At 48.1% G+C, this 19,467-nt stretch overlaps 1 protein-coding gene across 1 annotated transcript in view; it reads left to right on the top strand.

Moving 5' to 3' along the window:
* FANCM (FA complementation group M) overlaps window positions 1–19,467 on the top strand; it is a gene marked incomplete at both ends in the record, with an annotated part of 58,174 nt that overhangs the window by 21,473 nt on the left and 17,234 nt on the right. Inside the window, 9 exons of the mRNA XM_084270390.1 lie at window positions 6,998–7,129; window positions 7,583–7,715; window positions 8,593–8,721; window positions 9,218–9,319; window positions 10,135–10,319; window positions 10,986–11,192; window positions 14,686–14,920; window positions 16,281–16,438; window positions 17,094–17,246. Of these exons, the coding sequence (XP_084126516.1) occupies window positions 6,998–7,129; window positions 7,583–7,715; window positions 8,593–8,721; window positions 9,218–9,319; window positions 10,135–10,319; window positions 10,986–11,192; window positions 14,686–14,920; window positions 16,281–16,438; window positions 17,094–17,246 (1,434 nt within the window). The remainder of the gene's footprint in view (window positions 1–6,997; window positions 7,130–7,582; window positions 7,716–8,592; window positions 8,722–9,217; window positions 9,320–10,134; window positions 10,320–10,985; window positions 11,193–14,685; window positions 14,921–16,280; window positions 16,439–17,093; window positions 17,247–19,467) is intronic.

Here is a 19,467-nt window from a genome sequence, read left to right as displayed (position 1 = left end):
GCTCCCTTGCTGCCGGTCCCGATGCCCTCTGGCTCCGCGCTCCCTTGCTGCCAGTCCCGATGCCCTCTGGCTCCGCGCTCCCTTGCTACCTACCGGTCCTGATGCCCTCTGGCTCCGCGCTCCCTTGCTGCCAGTCCTGATGCTCTGTGGCTCCGCGCTCCCTTGTTTCCAGTCCCGATGCCCTCTGGCTCCACGCTCCCTTGTTTCCAGTCCCGATGCCCTCTGGCTCCGCTCTCCCTTGCTGCCAGTCCTGATGCCCTCTGGCTCCGCTCTCCCTTGCTGCCAGTCCCGATGCCCTCTGGCTCCGCTCTCCCTTGTTTCCAGTCCCGATGCTCTCTGGCTTCTCCTGGTGCTGCAGAGCTATTAGACTTTGTGTTTTGTATGGGGTTTTTTTTTGCTAGTAGTGATTTCCTGGCTATTCTCTCCACAGTCTTTTTCCCCTACTGCTCCTCATGTCCTGTTAGTCCTTTTATTGGGACTTTTTTAATGTTTTCAAAAGTTAAACTGAAAGACAGGTCTTTGATTCTGTACAGAAGGTTTTATGAGGCCATCCCAAGGCGGCTCCAGTGGGTCATTTCCTTACTGAAAATCCAGCTTTGGAAGCTGATGCTGTTTTGCCATTGCTGAGGCAAGGTTTTGGGAGAAACAGGGAGATGAGCAGGTGTGTTATAGGGATGGCTTCGATGCTTAAAGCAGGGTCTGAATTTGGATCGGGGTCTGTGTGGGGCGTATGGTTCTGTTTGTAGCTGTCTGTCTTTCCAGCTTTAAGGTGAAATAAGTGTTGAGGTCCTTTTTGGGCAGGCAGGGAAGGGAAACCTCTGGGCTTTTAGAATAATAGGAACATGCTTATCTCCCATACACTGTTGAGATTTTGCAGGAGGAGACCAAAGGTTGGGAATGGAACTGTTGACTCTGTGATGCCTCAGCTTCTCTCTACCTCCCCTTTTTTTTCACTCTCTTCTGATCAGTATCTGTCTCCAAGGTTGAGCTTTGGTTACGTAGTCCCAGGGCCTGATCTTGGTATGAAGATAAAATATTAATTGAAGTATTAATTTCCTTAGAAGCCAGAGATGTGCAGGTCCTGTCCTGCCTGTCTACTTCTGAGTCCACAGACTGAAATCCTAATGTGTTCCTTCTGTCAGCTGAAGCTGTCCAGCCAGGGGCTGTTGTTTTGTGGAGAACTTGCTTGTGGAGGAAAAACTGCCAGAGGGGATGTGTGGGGAGAACAGTTCTTCCCTGGGGAATTTGGGTGTGGGTTTTTTCAGCAAAGTGGGATGCACTAGTGTCAGGAATTTAGTTCTGCTGTAAGGAAGCTCAGCCTCTCAGCTGTGGGCAGTGTCTGTGCATTGTAGGCTCCACTGAGCTGAAATTCATTGGGAAGGCAAATAACGAAGATGCTGCTTGCTTAAGTGTTCAGTTGTCTGGTTTTTGATTTGATCTCATGGCCAACTGCAGAATCACAAGATGGACTGTATTTTTGCAGTCCCAAAAACTTGCCTGGGGCTGCTCTTCCCTGGAGCTAGAGGCTGCCTCGATTGATCTCATGCCTTCTGCAAAATCTCTTTGCTGTCTCCCAGGGCTGAAAGATCACAACTCTGTTGTGAAGCCTGGTGAAAATACACCTTGTGAGCTGGCTTTACAGAATGGGCAGAGGGGCCAGAGCCTGGATGAAGTCTCCTCTTTCCCTTTCTTATCTTCCTTCACTCCCTTTGTTGAAAACTCAGAAGTCTGGAACAGCCCGATGGCCATGTCATAGAATCACAGGCTGGTCTGGGTTGGGAGGGACCCCAAGGATCACAGAGCTCCAACCCCCTGCCACAGGCAGGGACACCAACCTCCAGGCCTGCAGCTACACAAGGTTGCCCAGGGCCCCATCCAACCTGGCCTTGAACACCCCCAGGGATGGGGCACCCACCCCCTCTCTGGGCAGCCCCTTCCACCACTCTCTCTGCAAAGAACTTCCCCCTAATATCTCATCTCACCCTTCCCTCCTCCAGCTTCACTCCATCCCCCTTGTCCTGCCAGTCTCTGCCCTTTAACAAGCTGATTCCCCTCCTGTTCCTCTGCTCCCTTCAGGGACTGGAAGGCTGCAGTGAGGTCCCCCCACAGCCTTCTCCTCTCCAGGCTGACCCAGCCCAGCTCCCTCAGCCTCTCTCCGTAGGGGAGCTGCTCCAGCCCTCTGATCATCTCCGTGGCTCCTCTGACCCCTCTCCAACAGCCCCACATCTTCCTTGTGTTGGGCCCCAGCTCTGGACACAGGACTCCAGCTGGGGCCTCCCCAGGGCAGAGCAGAGAGGGACAATCCCCTCCCTGTCCCTGCTGCCACCCCTCTGCTGATGGAGGGTCCTCTCTTCTGGAGTTGTGTTCTGGAGCTGTCTGGGTGCTCCCCTGCTCCCGGCCGCGGTGGTGCCAGTTCAAGCAGAGCAGCGTGTCGGGGGCACCCAGGGCTGTGTCAGCGGGGCCCTGAGGGCCGCTCACAGCTGCGCGGGCGGTGGTACCTCACCCACACACAGCATGGTCACCTTCTCCTGCCTCTGCTGGACCTGGGAGGGGTCTGTGGCCTTGTTGGGCATTGGGAAGGCTGGAGCCTGCCCTGGGAGGGCAGGGGAAGGACCTGAAGGGGAACAGCAGCTCTATTTGAGCACAGATTGACTCTATAAAGCCAGTCAGGTCTGTCTGTCCGGGCTGGCAGAGCTTCCTGGCACCTTGCCTTTCCTGAGCATGGAAGTGGGCCTTGCCAGCCGTGGGCTTGTGAGGATACAGCCCACTTTGTGGCAGGTTTTCCTCTAAGCCCTCATTCTCTGCTCTGAAGAGACACAACACAAGCAGTTACTGATGTGTAGAGGAGACTTCTTGTTCTTCTTTGGTAAAGAATGCTTGCAAAGCTGCAGTGCAATAACTAGGCCAGGTCATTTCCTTAGAGCCTTTGTTTTCTGTTGTGCCAGGAGAAAACAGCTTACTGGCAGATTTTAGGGAGGTGTTGCTGAAACAGTAACAGTTCTGTGCCTGGCCAGCTCAGCTCCTGATGCCTGTGGTGGTCCTCACTCAGCCCCATCCTCGCTCCCAGAGCAGGTCTGAAGCTCATCTCAGGTACAAGCTTCAAACACTCACCCTGCTTTGCTGGGGAAGATGCTTGATGCAGCAAACCCCTTTATGTCCTCAGCAAGTTTACTGCAGTGTGGGAGTACCTAAAGGAAGGAAGGTTTAGATTAGATCTTAGGGGGAAGTTTTTTCCAGAGAGAGTGGAACAGGCTGCCCAGAGAGGGGGTGGATGCCTCATCCCTGGGGGTGTTCAAGGCCAGGTTGGCTGGGGCCCTGGGCAACCTTGTGTAGCTCCAGGCCTGGAGGTTGGTGTCCCTGCCTGTGGCAGGGGGTTGGAGCTCTGTGCTCCTTGGGGTCCCTCCCAACCCAGACCAATCTGAGATTCTATGATAACTTCATCAGTAAATCTGTCAGCTTTTTAAACTCAATTTACTGAGCTAGAAAATTCCCCAAGTCCTAGTAAGCAATTAATTTAAATTAGTTCTCCAGTTCTTTTTATAAATGGGTAACAAAACACTTCAGTGTTTTGGAAAGATTGGGGAGACTTTCCAGAAGTATTATCTTTTTAATTAAAAATAAAGGTATGGCGACGAGATAAATGCAATCACCCTGAGTAGTGGGTGTTCCTGTATCCCTTCTAAGTAGGTTATGTTTACTGTTCCTTATTAGTTTTGAAGCTCCAGGTGACTGGATCCTGCTGTCTTTCATAATAGCCTTTCCCTGGTTTGTTTGGCAGGAGGTGATTCAATCAGACCAGGGTGTTCGTTGAGCGAACGGTGTCAGTGTAATTTTCTTCCGTGCTATAAACTAGGTCAAGGGATGACACGTAAAAGTACATGTCATGGAAATTTCTCCCTAAAAACCCAGCAGTGCAGCAGGTACAGGGGCTGATAAAGCAGTGCCAAAATGTTGTGCTTCTGTGGGCATTACTTTTTAATGAAAACACTGATTTCTTTTCTAGAGCAACGTGTTTGTGTTCAGAGGCTGACTCCGTGCCCACTGCTTGACATACTTCAAAGCTTATCTTGACCATTTCAAATGTCTTCATGTCCAACTGTTTAGGGTTTGGTGGGAGGGTAAAGTGCTCTTTCAGTGGTATCCCATTGAAATAAAGTGCACTGAGTTATCCCTTGCATGGTTTGGTTTGGTTTTGGTGTTTTTAATACCCTTCTACAAGGTGGCACAGACATTTCTGTCTCTGTCCTTGTAAAGTGACTTGTCAGCTACAGGGCAGATTTAAAAATGACAGAACAACAGACTGCTTGGTAAAAACCTGACTTTTAAAAGGAAACCAAATATAAGAATCTAATACCTTGTGCGTTTTGGCTTTCAGGTGGCTTGGTGGGTGGTTTTGATTGTATTTTAAGAGGAGATCATTGGATTTCCATTTCTTTCCTATGGAAATTCCAAGCAATATTGCAGCATCCAACCACTGTTGGCTCGTTAGTGTTTTATTTGGTGTAATTAATCCATTAGTCTTAATGAGAAGGAGTGTCTGACCCCAAGCTGTGCTTTGCTCTGCCTGGGGTCTCTGTGAGGCTGTGACCCCAGCTCCCCGTAGGCAAAGCTAAACCTGAAGATGGGGCTCCGGGCTTGGCAGCTGCAGACAGATGTTGAGCCCACACAGCTGGGCTGGCATCAGCTCTCCCAGGAGACAGGGGCCAGGCAGTGCTCCTCCTCACCATCCTGCCTTCCCAGCTGCTCCCAGAGGTATCACAGCTGAGCACACCCAGGTCCCTCAGCACAAAAGCTGCTCCAGATGTTGGTATCCCAGCCTGAAGGCTGAGAGCAGGGAAGTGGAGCAACCTAGGATGTGCCCAAGCATTCAGAACTAGGCTTCCTCTCTCTTGTTTCCCAGTAGCCTTTATCTGCTCTAAGCTGCTTAGCCTGCTGCCTCCAGCCAGCTGCTTTGGAAAGGCCTCCAGGCACGGAGTGGGCAGCGTGGAAATTCCCCAGCACACAGTTTCCCCAGTTCTCCTTCACCCTTCCCCAGCTCTCCTTGGGGTTTTGGTTCTGTGAGGGATTCCTGCTGTTGTAGCTGGCAGTGGGGATCAACCTCACCCCTTTCCCCTGGATTTACCACTCAATGCCACAGAGGCACTGCACACAGCATAGGCAGCTAAGGGGACACCAAGGTATAGAGGAAATCAAAGGAAGCAGAGAGGAGTCCAGCTAAGCTGGCACTGCAGTGACATCCTAACAGGGGCTAAAATCCCAGCCCAGGCTAACTGTGTGGAGAGTCTAATCAGAGCTGTGTTAGTGCTGAAACATGCATTGCCCTTGGGCAGCCAGCTTCCCTTTCCTCTGAGGGCATTTTGTCTTTGCACCCTGGAGACATGCTAGGACCATTGTCTGAAACCTGAGGTCCAGGTTTATGTTGCATCAGTTGGATTTGATTTTTCAGTGGGTGAAAAACCAGTGGTAAAGGGATTAAACATTCCTTCTGCTGTAGCCTCCTCAGCCCAACTGGGGTTAAAATGCTTGGGAAACTTGTGTCTGTGTGTTAAGCAGCCCTGGGGACCTGTCTGGTGCTGGCCTGAGTGCAGGCTGCCTCTGGAGACACTTGTTAGTGTGCACTGAGGTGTTTCTGTGCTAGTAGCCAAGTGGGCCAGCAGATCATAAGTAATTTTTGTAGAACAAATCTGATTACTCCAATTATGACAAAGTTTTAGCACTCAGGCAAACCTAAGGCTGTGGAAAAAATCCTGACCACCTAAAGCTGAGAAACAAAGAGGAAAAACAGGATTAAGATGATTAGTGCAGGTCAGTTCCCCTTGTTTACCCATGTGGAAAGCAGGTACATGTGATGTATAAAAACAAATTGCCTTGTGGCTTTCTGAGGAGAGGGGGCAGGCTGCTGGGCCAGGCCCAGGGGTGGGCAGTTGTTCCTCTCTGCTCACATCTGGCTCCCATCCCTTCCAAGTACAGCTTTCTGTCCCTCTGGCTGGTCCTCTGCCTGGAGGAATTTAGACTTTTCAAAGGTAAATCAAAGTTTTCCCAAGACTGAAATGCCATTGACATTGATCTGAGGGATGTGGGACTGTTGGAGAGGGGTCAGAGGAGCCACAGAGATGCTCAGAGGGCTGGAGCAACTCCCCTATGGAGAGAGGCTGAGGGAGCTGGGCTGGGTCAGCCTGGAGAAGAGAAGGCTGTGGGGGGACCTCATTGCAGCCTTCCAGTCCCTGAAGGGAGCAGAGGAACAGGAGGGGAATCAGCTTGTTAAAGGGCAGAGACTGGCAGGACAAGGGGGCTGGAGTGAAGCTGGAGGAGGGAAGGGTTGGATGAGATATTGGGGGGAAGTTCTTTGCAGAGAGAGTGGTGAGGGGCTGGAACAGGCTGCCCAGAGAGGGGGTGGGTGCCCCATCCCTGGGGGTGTTCAAGGCCAGGTTGGCTGGGGCCCTGGGCACCCTTGTGTAGCTCCAGGCCTGGAGGTTGGTGTCTCTGCCTGTGGCAGGAGGTTGGAGCTCTGTGATCCTTGGGGTCCCTTCCAACCCAGACCAGTCTATGATTTAGGTTACCAGTAAGAGAGGCAGCTGCACATGAGTCCAGCAGTTGAATACCTGTCCCGTTTCATTCCCTCTGCCTGATCAGAGCTTGTGTGGTTACAAAAGCCCAGTGTGTGTTTCTGCTTCTCAGACAGTTAATAGATATGGGGATATGGGGCAGGAGAGGGTTTATCTGTAGGGTGGAGGGCACAAATCCTTAGGGAACTGAGCTGTAAGACTTCTGGAATCAGAAAAAAAACCCATCCTGATAACAGGGCAGAACAGAGCACCAGGTTGTCATCTGCTACAGGCACAAGTTATTCAGAAATCAATCAAGATAGCTCTAAAAAATTAGTGTGTTTAAAATAAATGAGCTGCTGATGTTGAGTTGTGTAAGATTAGTAAAATAAAACAGCCTCAAAGGGCTAAAGACACTTCACATCTTTTCTGTGCTTCTCTTTTGTTTGCAGGTGCTGGAAACATTTGCTGGACGCCTGATTAAAACAGGAGTTTTAACAAAGAGGGATATTCCCAGGCTTACAAAGTACCAGATCATTCTAGCAAGAGATCAATACAGAAAAAACCCATCTTCACAAACTGTGGTAACTGGATTTATTTCATGTTATTGAAGTAGGGAATAAATAGCAATGTTCCATAGCAGACCAAACTTCCTGATACGTTTTAAAGCAGATTTCCATTGTGCCATCCTGTTTTTAGCCCTGGCATAAAATAGCACTGCTTGTTCCAAATTACTTGATGCTAATATGAGAGAGTTGAAGAAAAGATGAATAACTCTATTCCCAAACCAAAGCTGTTTTGAGAACCTGGATTGCAAGTACTGACTGCCAAGTTTTACACTTTCTCCTCAAAACTACATTATTGCTCCCATTTTTCTGTAAATTGTCATGGAGAGTTCAAGTTTTGCCAACTTTAAAAAGCATTTTACCTGAAAAAAAGAAAAAAGACTGGGAAATACACTTCACAGTAGGCAAACCAACTTAGTCCTGACTCAATTGAATTCTTAATTTACTGGTGAGTCTGTTTTGTTTCCCCAGGGAATCCATCCAGGCATCATTGAAGGAGATTTTGCACTTTGCATCAGTTTATATCATGGTTATGAGCTGCTGCTGCAGATGGGAGTACGGTCACTCTTTATCTACCTTTGTGGGATTATGGATGGATCAAAAGGTGAAATGTCTTCAGAAACATTGTTTCCTAGTTTATCAGATTCCTTCAGTCCTTAAATCTGCTGGTGGAAAAAATAGTTCCAATCATTTGTTATAGAATAAGCAGGGTGTTCTGCACTGGGGTTCTGAGCAGTGTGGGTTTTGGTTTGAGTAGGAAAAGTCCTTCTCAGTGTTGACATAAAATCACTCAAGAAAAATCTTAATTTTATCTTTTAGTCTTAAGTTCTCTTCTCTTTGAATAACTGGTTTGGGACTCCAGACCCCCTCCCCAGTGCCCCCCTGCCATGGGCATTGACACCCCCCCAGCCCAGGGTGCCCCAAGCCCTATCCAACCTGGCCTTGAGCCCTGCCAGGGATCCTGAGGCTTCTCTGGGCACCCTGTGCCAGGGTCACCCTGCCTTCATCGTGTTGCCATCAGATGGCTTTCTATTGCTCACTGCTGGATCTAAAGCTTGTTAGTTTGCCCACAGGAGCTGGCCTCTCTTGATGCAGATGTTTTTCATGTTTGTCAGGGCCTGGAACACGCTGCCCAGGGAGGGGGTTAAGTCACCATCCTTGGATGTGTTTAAAAAAAGGGGAGATGAGGTGCTCAGGGATCTGGTTTAGCACTGGACAGGAACTGTTGGACTCAATGATCTTAAAGGTCTTTTCCAGCCTGGTGACTCTGTGAGTGACTATTTCCATGTGTCAATTCTGCAGTGGCAGCTTCCCTGAAAAAATAATCCATCCCAAGCAATGCTTATTACGTTATCTAAACCTCAGGGAGCTTCTGGCTCTTGAGAGGAGTTGCTACTTCTGAGAAATATGTTTTTTGGGTAGTAAACAAATGACATTCCCTCCAAAGATGAAGTTCTGAGGTATTTCAACTTCTCACCAAGGCTTGACCCGCACGAAGAACGAGCTCGGCCGCAACGAGGACTTCATGAGGCTCTATCAGCAGCTCAGAGAGGTGTTTGCAGATGCACCTCTGGCCTCAGCTAATGGAAACATTCACAAGAGTAAACCAGGTTGGTATTTCCCTCTGAGGGAAATATCCTTTCTGTTCAAAGGGAACAGTGGATACCTGTAAGTAGCTTATAGATGCAGAAAGCTGTTAATTGTGATACACTCAGCTGGTGGTCTTTCTTCCAGATTATTTTTCCACATTCTCCTACTTACCTATCTGTATGTAATCTTCTCTTATTGGCTTTAGTACCTTCAAACAAGTTTTCTATGCTTGAAGGTTTCAATTAGATTTAAAAGGAAAGGTTAAAATTACTGTTTGACTATCTGTCTTTTACAGTGTGGCTGTAATGACAGTAACAGCACTTTCCCACAAACTGGGTTTAACAAAAAATGCTTCTGTAAGTAGTTTACTCATTTGTTTTGGTGAAAGCTGTAGGAACTAGTGTCAGGAATTTGTATATCTAACTCAGGATTACACTGGGAGGAAATGAAGTTCACTGAGGTGTTCTATTTGTTGCAGGTTTACTTCCATCTTTAATTGCTTTACTTCCTTTTCAGTGCTTGAAAAGAAAAATGAATTTATCTACAGCCATCCAAAATTAAAGAAATTGGAGGAAATTGTAGTAGAACACTTCAAATCCTGGAAAAAGGGATGTTCTGGTAAGTACCAACAGCTCAAAGGAAAAGTATCTGAAGAGTTGAACCTGTGGAGGAAAACAGGTGATACCCTACAGATTTATTTCCTAATTTGTTTGAGTGATGCTTCATTGCATTGTATGTTTGTATATCTTCCCTGGGCAAAACTCTGCTTTAGAAAAGCTATGCTATAGCATTTCTTTAAGAAAAAACGTTCTGTAATTAATCTGATTGGTTAATTTGGATAATTAACCATTATTAATTTGATATCAACTGTTGTAACAGCTCCATAAAACAGTGGTAGTAAACCCATTCCTCGTGCTACTGTGGCTCATGATTGCTATAGTCACAATTTGAGACAGAAAAAGAGAGTCTTAATAACCACAGTCATAGAATCATAGAATCCCAGCCTGGTCTGGGTTGGGAGGGACCCCAAGGGTCACAGAGCTCCAACCCCCTGCCACAGGCAGGGACACCAACCTCCAGGCCTGGAGCTACACAAGGTTGCCCAGGGCCCCAGCCAACCTGGCCTTGAACACCCCCAGGGATGGGGCACCCACCCCCTCTCTGGGCAGCCCCTTCCAGCCCCTCACCACTCTCTCTGGAAAGAACTTCCCCCCAATATCTCATCTCACCCTTCCCTCCTCCAGCTTCACTCCAGCCCCCTTGTCTTGACATTGTTTCCCCTTATAACAAGTTAGTTAATAATTAACTAATAGCCCCCCTCCTATTTGTATGTGAGTGTGTGGCTTGTGACATGACCCATCCTTACATTTTTATTGGTAATTACTTTCAAATCATGCATAAAAAGGCTTTCCTGGCTTTTTAAACTGAAACAGATGAAGACCCAGCTGGAAGCACATCAGTGGGTACCAGAGTGATGATCTTCTCCTCCTTCCGCGACAGCGTGCAGGAGATTGCAGACATGCTCTCCAGGCTCAGCCCGGTCGTTAGAGTAATGACCTTCATTGGCCATTCCACAGGGAAGAGCACAAAAGGCTTCACCCAAAAGGAGCAGCTTGAGGTAAAGAGAAGATGAGGCTTGGATCAGGAAATACTGATAAAGAGAATTTATTGGGTAGATAACTCCATGAATATGGATGTATTTTATAGCAGTGACTGACCTCCAGTGTCGTTAGTAAATTCCTGTGTAGTTCGATTCCTTTTGGAGTATCCAAAATTGCTCTCACTTAACAGGATGTATAAGTAGAAAGTTTTTATATATTTGCATTATATTAACAACTACTGACTTTTATATACTTTAAAATCCAAATACATGCTTAGGGCATTATTTCTTTTACTTGTAGGTAGAAAAAAATTAAAGATATCCTTAAATTTTGATCTAGCAAAGCTTAAAAAACCACAAAACCCCCCAAAATATTTAATTGCAGAGTTGAGAAGATGAGTTTTAGAAGAATGTCTTGGTTGGAGTCAGAATAAGGTGTGATTTTTTGCCTTTATTTTAGAATCCAAGAGTTGATTTATTGATGTGGTAGCATTAGAAAGTAGTGTCTCATCACGATGTGGTACAAAGTGGTAGTGAGCACTTAGAAAGACTTAAACTTTGTTGTTTTAAAATAAAAATCTATTTTTTTCCAACTTCTGCCTGTACCTAGAGAAGACTGCCAGGGGTGTTTCGGGGGGGGCTGTCTTCCTGACCTCCTCAATGTAACTGTAACTGTCTGTGCAGGTGGTCAGGCGCTTTCGGGAAGGGGGGTATAACACGCTGGTCTCCACCTGTGTGGGGGAGGAAGGCTTGGACATCGGAGAGGTGGATCTCATCATCTGCTTCGATGCCCAGAAGAGTCCCGTTCGCCTGGTGCAGAGGATGGGCCGGACGGGGCGCCGGCGGCAGGGCAGGATCGTTGTCATCCTCGCCGAAGGGCGGGAGGAACGGGTGAGTTTGGGTGCCTTTCTTTCCCCTGGGAGAACCAAGAGACTTGTTAGTCTGTTCCAGGAAACTATGGATTCAGACTTAAAAGTCACAGCAGTCCTGAGCCCTCTCATTTGAACTGTGTAATAACCCCTGGTATTTTACAAACACGTATCCTTTCCCAGCGTGATGGCTTCCAGCCTTTGTTCTCAATTTGTTCTTTGTTACCCCATGTAGTGCTACAGGCCGGGGGAGACTGGCTGGAGAGCTGTCAGGTGGAGAAGGACCTGGGGGTGTTGGGTGGCTGCAGGCTGAACACGAGCTAGCAGTGTGCCCAGGGGACCAGGAAAGCCAATGGCATCCTGGCCTGTGTCAGACGCAGTGTGGCCAGTAGGGCTGGGGAGGGGATTGTGCCCCTGGACTGGGCACTGGTGAGGCTGCACCTTGAGTGCTGGGTCCAGTTCTGGGTTCCTCAGCATCAGAAGGACATTGAGGTCCTGGAGCGTGTCCAGAGAAGGGCAACCAGGCTGGGGAAGGGGCTGGAGGGCAAATCCTCTGAGGAGTGGCTGGGGGTGTTCAGCCTGGAGAAGAGGAGGCTGAGGGGACCTTCTCCCCACCTCCCCTGCCCTGCCAGGAGGGTGCAGAGAGGTGGGCATTGGTCTCTTCAGCCAGGGGACAGGAGATGGGACAAGGGGCAATGGGCTCAAGCTGCCCCAGGGCAGGGTCAGCTCAGCTGGGAGGGAAAAGTTCTTCCCTGGCAGAGTTGTGGGGCTGTGGCACAGGCTGCCCAGGGAGGGGCTGAGTCCCCAGCCCTGGGTGTGTTTAACAGAGGGGAGATGAGGTGCTCAGGGATCTGGGTCAGCACAGGACAGGGATGGTTGGACTCAATGAGCTTAAAGGGCTTTTCCAACCTGGTGAGTCTGTGATAAATATTACATATTTTGGAACTGGCTCCAGGGGTTCTGCTGAGGTGCAGAACAACATGTGGGAGAGAGAGGGATGCAGCTGGGAGGGCTGGAGGGCTGGAGGTCCCGCTCTGCGCTGCTGACGACACGAGTGCTTAGTGGCCGCCGACTTGCGTACGAGGGCTGAGGAGATCAGCTTAAGGGGAAATCTACTTTCGCTAAACTCCTGAACCTCAGGCACTCACCCGGAGTGGAATTAATCATCTCTGAGTGTGGGCTGCCCCTTGGGGAGCTGAGGTACCAGAGGGAGTGTAAGCTGGGAGAACGGCTCTTCAGCTGTGCCGGCACCGCCCCGCTTCATCCCTGCGGGGTCTGATCTGGGGAGGCCAGCGGAGCAGGGCTGAGGCACAGGGAGGTGAGGCAGTGCCCACTCATGTCACTCTCTGGGGACACTGGCTGCACCTTTACAGTTTGGTGGTGCAGCCCCTGTTTGCAATCAGGGTGTGTTTAGAGTGCAACTCGCTCTTCTGGCTGAAAATGGGTCTTGGTCTGGGCTGGTTTGGGTCACTTGTGAGGCTGGTCCTGAGTTGGATTGGGTTCCATCACAGGGAACTCTGAGGTCTGTGTGAGCTAATTACAAAGCCAGAACTCCAGAGTCTTGCTGTTATTTATTCCTGTCAATGTTGGGCCTCTGGTTTAAATCTGTAGGTAGCAGCAGTGTAATTCTAAGTGAGGGTCCATAGAGTCCTGCCTGAGGAAGAAAGCTGCTTTGAAGGGATGGAAGTTAAAAGCTGTGAAAGTGAATGGTATTTGTAACTAGAGATTTCCTCATCCTGCTTATAAAGTCTGATGCCTAGTGAAAGCTCTGCTCTGTAATGGGCTGTGAAAATGGTCCCTGAAATTCTCTGGAGTTTCACGTAAGCAGGTGGATCACTGGGGTCTTCAGACTTTCTGAGGACCTTCCCTCAGGTAGGACAGTAATTCTATAAATCTCTTTTGTTTTGAGGTCATGACGTAGATCTAACTGCTGAAGAACATTTGCTTGCTTTCTTTGGTTTTGGGGGGCTTTAATTTCTCTTGGGGTTGGGTATTTCTTTTTGAGTCTCCTTCCAGATCAGCTAGATGGAGGTCTGGAGGTTTGTGGGCTGCCAGGCGTTTCTGCTGCAGCATTTACTGCTCTGGCCCCACGTAGGAGTGTCCTGTGGCTCAGCACACGTCACACAGTTGCACCCTGTGAATGCCCTGGGTTCCCTGAGTGTTTGGCTTACATTCCACCTTTCCTGGTTCAGTCGTGGTCTGAGATGGACTCTGGTTTGATTTGGGCTTTTTAACACCTTGTGACAGCTCAGCTGCATGTGCAGCAGCCTGGAAGGGAGCTCTTAGCAGCAGATGCAAACCAGAGCAGAGAAGGGCACAGGGGAGCTCACAACCTCCCAGCTCCTGTCAGGCTGAGCAGACACTCTGTGAAACAAAGGGAGAGGAAACATCCTCTCTTAGTGACAGCAGAGGAAACTCTGTTAAGCAATGAAGTTGGTAATACAACTTTTTTTTTCCATAAAAACACTTTTTTTTTTGCCTGTTCTAGGATTATAAAGGTATTTATTGGAATGCCCAAGGAGCAGAATTAGCTGTTTAACCTATTCTGGTTTTATTCAGAGAGCCTTTTTGTGTCTGCCTTCTCTAATCCTGGCTTCCAAATAAGATCTCTCTCAAAATGACATAGCTGCCACACTGTCCTACTCCCAGCAGTGACTGTGCCTAGCTGGGTGTGCTGTCTCCATGGGTGACCTGTCACAGAGACTCAGAGAACAGTGTATTAGGACAAGAGCTGTTAAGAAGAGAGATGTGTTTCTGTCTTAGTTTCCCCATCTTTGTCTTGCTTTCTCTGTCACACAGTTAAAATGGAGTGTAACTAAAAGGACTTGGAGCATATATGACATTAACAAACAATCTTATGCCTGCTTTTTGCTTGACCTCCTTCCTTTGTTCGTGATGTAATCTCATTGACATCATCCCTGTACCTGCTGCAGACTGTAGGTTCCCCCAGGCAAAGGTTGTGTTTCTTCCTCTCAAGTGCTGTGCCTGCTTCTGATCTATGTGCAGTGTAAGAAGCTGTACACCACTGTGTGTTTTGTACTGGCTGTGGCTGCAAGAACAATCCCTGTTCCTTTTTGTTACCTTTGCTTTGGATGTTTTACCTTGGCACAAGCTGATGATCACTCAGATTAACTTGACCTGGATATGTTAGCATGGCAGCTCTTTAAAAGAAAAGAGTTGAGTAGGTGTGTTTTTGTGTGGCCAGGATCAGATCTTCAGTGTAACCTTTCTGCTTTGGTGTTTTCATCCATGTCCTTCTGTTCCTTTCCTCTCTCTTCTTTGCCTGCCATAGCATTATGTTGGCCTAACTGAGAGTATTCACAGAGAGGGTGTATCATTGGCCCTTTTGTTTTACTTGTATTTGAGGAAGAAAAGAAAAAAAACCCCAAAAAACCAACTTGATAATGGAACATAAAATAACAAGGAACCCCACAGACACTCAGATGGTCTTTACTTTTGATAAAGTCATGTGAAAAAGCAATCCAGAGACACATGACCTGTCTTCTCTTTTCCAGACCTACAACCAAAGCCAGTCTAATAAAAAGAGCATCCACAAAGCAATCTCAGGGAACAAAATGCTGCACTTTTACCAGCACAACCCACGTATGATTCCAGAAGGCATCAACCCAGAGATGCACAAAATGTTCATTACTGCTGAAAAATATCAACCAAGTAATTCAGGAATGCTTTCCAAAGAGAGAAGATCCAGTTCCCTCCAGCATAAATCTGCTCTCTTTTCCTGTGTCACTGGTAAGAGGATTATGGTGTTTCTCTAAGCGCTGGGTAAGCTGCTATCTCATGTTGTTACAATGCAGCAGATCAAACCTGGGTGCTCACAGGAGTCCTGGGTCTCTGGCAGGAATGTGAGGTGTGTCTGCTGCAGCCCTGCTCCTGTGGTACTGTGCTGACTGCTGCTTTCATTCCTCACCCCTTTCCTTTCATAGAATCATTGAGTCACAGACTGGTCTGGGTTGGGAGGGACCCCAAGGGTCACAGAGCTCCAACCACAGACACCAACCTCCAGGCCTGGAGCTACACAAGGTTGCCCAGGGCCCCAGCCAACCTGGCCTTCCTTTAACACCCTCTAATCATGGTTCAGTACTTGGATATCTGTACTCCAAATCAGATGCTTGTTTCATCTTTCTCCATAGAGCTTCTCACAGAGTCAGTGGCCAAAGGTCAGAAACTCCAGCTACAAACAGAAGAGGGTGACTGGTTGTGGTGTCTGCTGAAGGCCTCTGGCACTGCTGTCAGGTGGCATAGCTGCCACCAAAATGTTCAGTGATAATTCTCTACCAAATCTGGTTTGGAGCTTTAACAGTTAGGCTTAAAGGGCTTGAGCAGGACAAGAAAGATACATCCTGTACCTTTGTAAATAACCAGAAAGGCCTGAAAACAAGAGGATTTTGAGGGGGGGGAAAGGAGAAATCAAGGGTGGGATGTTTGTGACTCAAACCCATTCTTAGCACGCTCCTAATACTGATTCTTTGGGTGTCCCTTTGCTGTTCACACTCATGACTGTTAGGAGGGATTTGGCTTTTTTTGGGATAGTGGTGGCACTGAGCCTTGCTGTCAGACTGCCAGCAGTGACACTGTTTCCTCTCCATCACTGCTGCATCCTCGCTCAGAGCCAGGCAGCACCAGGGCCTTTTGCCACCTGAGCACTGGTTTGACCTAGCCTGGGTGCTCACTGCTGCCCTACACTTGCCATTGTGAGTCTAAAGAAACCTCTAAACCTCCTCTTTTCTTTCCCTGCTCCTGGGGAGTTTCCAGGGTACTTCTGTTTCTCTCCTCTTATTCATCCACACGTCCTCAATAGAGGAGATGGATTCAAGAGATGACTTACACATATGTTTGTCATAACAAATGAGTGTTTTCCAGTATTTAAAGAGTAGTGTTAAAAAAAAAGGGGGGGGAGGATGATGGGAATAAAAAGCTTTTACTTATTTGCAGCTTGTTCCCCAAGATCCTTGAGACAGGGGCCTGGTTTTGCTTGGGGCATGGAGAAGGTATTTATTCTTTTCATCAGGCTCTTAGGATGTTCTTCTCATTCTGTGTGTCCTTTTTCTTACAGTAGGTACCATTTCCCTGTTCCTCTTTTCCCCCACAGGCCAAAAGCACCTCCACTGTCATGAGAAATGGGCTCTGTCACCTGAGGAGTTTGAAAGATGGGACAGGCTTTACAGGATTAAGGAAGGTGATGGGCTGAAGGAACCGATACTGCCTCAAACTCGGTTTGAAACCTTAGAAAACCTGGAAGAAATACCGGTGAGTTTAACCTAAAACTAATGTTGCCATTGACATGAGGCCTAAAGCATCCCCTAAGTGACAGAGTTAACTGTGAATTTGATGGGGGTCTGTCTTAAAAATGACATTTTGGGAATTAGATGCAGGTTTTTAAGGTATTTAGGAATTGGATGTTTGAAATGGGTCACAGAATCACAAAGTTGTAAAAGACCGTTTAAGATCATCAAGTCCTTTGAAGTTAGATCAGCAAATCAGAAATGCATTAGGTTCTGTTCCTGTTCCTCAGAATCCCATGCAGGAGGCTGTTCCCACCATGGTTTTTTCATTCCCTTGTTTATGTAACTATAAAAATGTCACTGCAAGAATACTTCAGGTTTCACAAAACCCTCTTCAGGTGCAGTGACAAAGGTTGGAGGTTTTGTGTCACTTCAGACATCCTGTCTTCCATGAAATGACAACACAAAGCATGGAACTGGGTTTATTTTAGACTTCAGCTTTGTGGTAATGTTTAAAGACTTCTCTGCATTCATTTATTGACCCTGACAGAGATGTGGGCAGTGGGGGTTGGACCCAATGAGCTCTTCAGGTCCCTTCCAACCCCTACGATTCTGTGATTAGTCTTTCTAAACAATTTCTGGATTAAAACCTCCTTACCAATCTTCATTTCAACCCACAGAAGCCTGAGGAAGAGACAACACGAGAACTGTCCTTGTCTGAGTGGAGGATTTGGCAGAGTCGCCCTTTCCCTACGTGGGAGGTGTCTCACTCCGGGCGCTGCCACCACTTCGTCAGCGTGATGGCAATGATAGAGCAGATGCGACAGGAGCAGGTACAGAGCCTACCTGGGCTGGCTGGGGGCTCACACAGGGGTTTAAGGCACAGGTAGAATCTTTGGAAAGGAAGGGATGCTCTAGGTGTGTCTGGTCAGCTGAGACAAGCATTGTGGGAGGGTTTCATAGAATCCCAGACTGGTCTGGGTTGGGAAGGATCCCAAGGGTCACAGAGCTCCAACCCCCTGCCACAGGCAGGGACACCAACCTCCAGGCCTGGAGCTACACAAGGTTGCCCAGGGCCCCAGCCAACCTGGCCTTGAACAACCCCAGGGATGGGGCATCCACCCCCTCTCTGGGCAGCCTGTTCCAGCCCCTCACCACTCTCTCTGCAAAGAACTTCCCCCTAATATCTCATCTCACCCTTCCCTCCTCCAGCTTCACTCCATCCCCCTTGTCCTGCCAGTCTCTGCCCTTTAACAACTGATTCCCCTCCTGTTCCTCTGCTCCCTTCAGGGACTGGAAGGCTGCAGTGAGGTCCCCCCACAGCCTTCTCTTCTCCAGGCTGAACCAGCCCAGCTCCCTCAGCCTCTCTCCATAGAGGAGGTTTGTGGGGGCTCAGTCAGGTGTTGGTAACTGGATAATGTGTGTTTAATTTTGTTTCAAACTCTCTCCCACTGGCATCATCTTTTATTTCTTAACCTTTCCCCAGAAGCTCATTAACAGCAGTGTTTCCCTACACAGCAAAACCCTCAACCACAGATCATTTGTTGTACAAAAATTCATTAAACACAAGAACTCTGTGTCTCAGGGCACAGTCACCATGAGTGAGAGGAGAACTATTCCAGGGTGTGATAGGAATTGGAAATACTTTAGCATCATGTATGTCTATCATATGTGTCCCATGAACATGAGGCAGGAACATATTGCATGGTTGTGGGAGGCTTTTTGGTGTGTTTTCAGTGAAAGCTTTCATGAAAAACCTAATTGTTCATAGCAGATATGCCTTCTTAATAAAGGCACACACCAGACAATGGGAGTAGAGGTGGATCTGTTGACAGTACCTGAAGGCTTCAGATGTTTGTCACAGTGTTTTTAACTCCAGCTTAGCTCTTCCATGTTCCACACATCCTGCTTTCCAGCCTGTTGAAGTTTTCTAGGTCGTCAGAGTGTGTTGCTAAGCTGCCAGAGTTTCCTGAATAACTGGACTAATCAAGGAAGAGAATAGAGACATTGTAGTTGTATTCCTTGCTAGGAGAGTGTATTAATGGCAAGTTGTAAATAGACTTTCAGAGCTCAGATAAGCTTCTCCATCATAGAACAATGGCATTCTTGACTTCTTTAAGGTCTGTGTTCCCAAGCTAGGGCCAAGAACATACTTCCAGAGAGAGAACTTTGGGGGGAATTCAGATAGCTGAAGGAAGTCAGGAGGCAAATAAAAGGTTTAGAGTTGCTCCTCTATTTGAGGACTTCCCACCACCAAGTCAGGCACTGGAAGTATTTGTGACTGAAGTTCCCTTTGTGGAAGTGTGTTGATACCAGAAATCTCTTAAAGTTCCCAAGTGCCTTCCAAGTTGCAGATGATAAACCAACCTCTGGCATCCTTAGAACAATCAAAGACCAGACCTGCCTGTTGTCTCCTTCAGCTGCCTCCCATCTCAAAGTTTTGGGTATTATCTAGATGGATTTCCAGCCATCTCCAGGCCTGGAGGTTGGTGTCCCTGCTTGTGACAGGGGGGTTGGAGCTCTGTGATCCTTGGGGTCCCTTCCAGCCCAGCCCAGTTTGGGATTCTCTGATTCTATGAAGAATTCCACCTCCTGACAGACCTGCCTGTGTTTGCAAGCGCTGGGCTGCCCAACACCAGCCCCCATCTTTTCTGTATCTCCATGAGCACTTCAACACAAGACTGGGAGACCTTTGAGGTTTGAAATCCCACTTTCCTGCCAAACTGGTGTGTGGCATCCTGCTCTGCTTCCCAGTGAGAGCTGTGGTGCTTGCTCACAGCCCAGGGACAGGCAGGCACTGCCTCCCTCGTTGCCCTCCCGTGCTGCAGCCAGGCTAACCTCTCCCCAGACCCATCCTGTGTTCCCAGGGCACAGTGCTGCCTGGAGTACTCTTCATTCAGCAATTTTTAGCCCTGAATCACAGGTTTTGCATGTATGTACTGTGCATTCAGGGTCCTGCTATAAATATTCTGGGGCCAAATATACCACAGCTAATCTGCCTGACGTTAATTTGCAGTTCTTAATAGCAGAGGGATTTAAAACCCATATGAGTCA

Source organism: Gallinula chloropus, assembly GCF_964237585.1.
Source record: "Gallinula chloropus genome assembly, chromosome: 14".
Classification (NCBI taxonomy): Eukaryota; Metazoa; Chordata; class Aves; order Gruiformes; family Rallidae; genus Gallinula; species Gallinula chloropus.
Note: the sequence above shows the minus strand (reverse complement) of the source record. Positions and strands in the feature narration are given on the sequence as shown.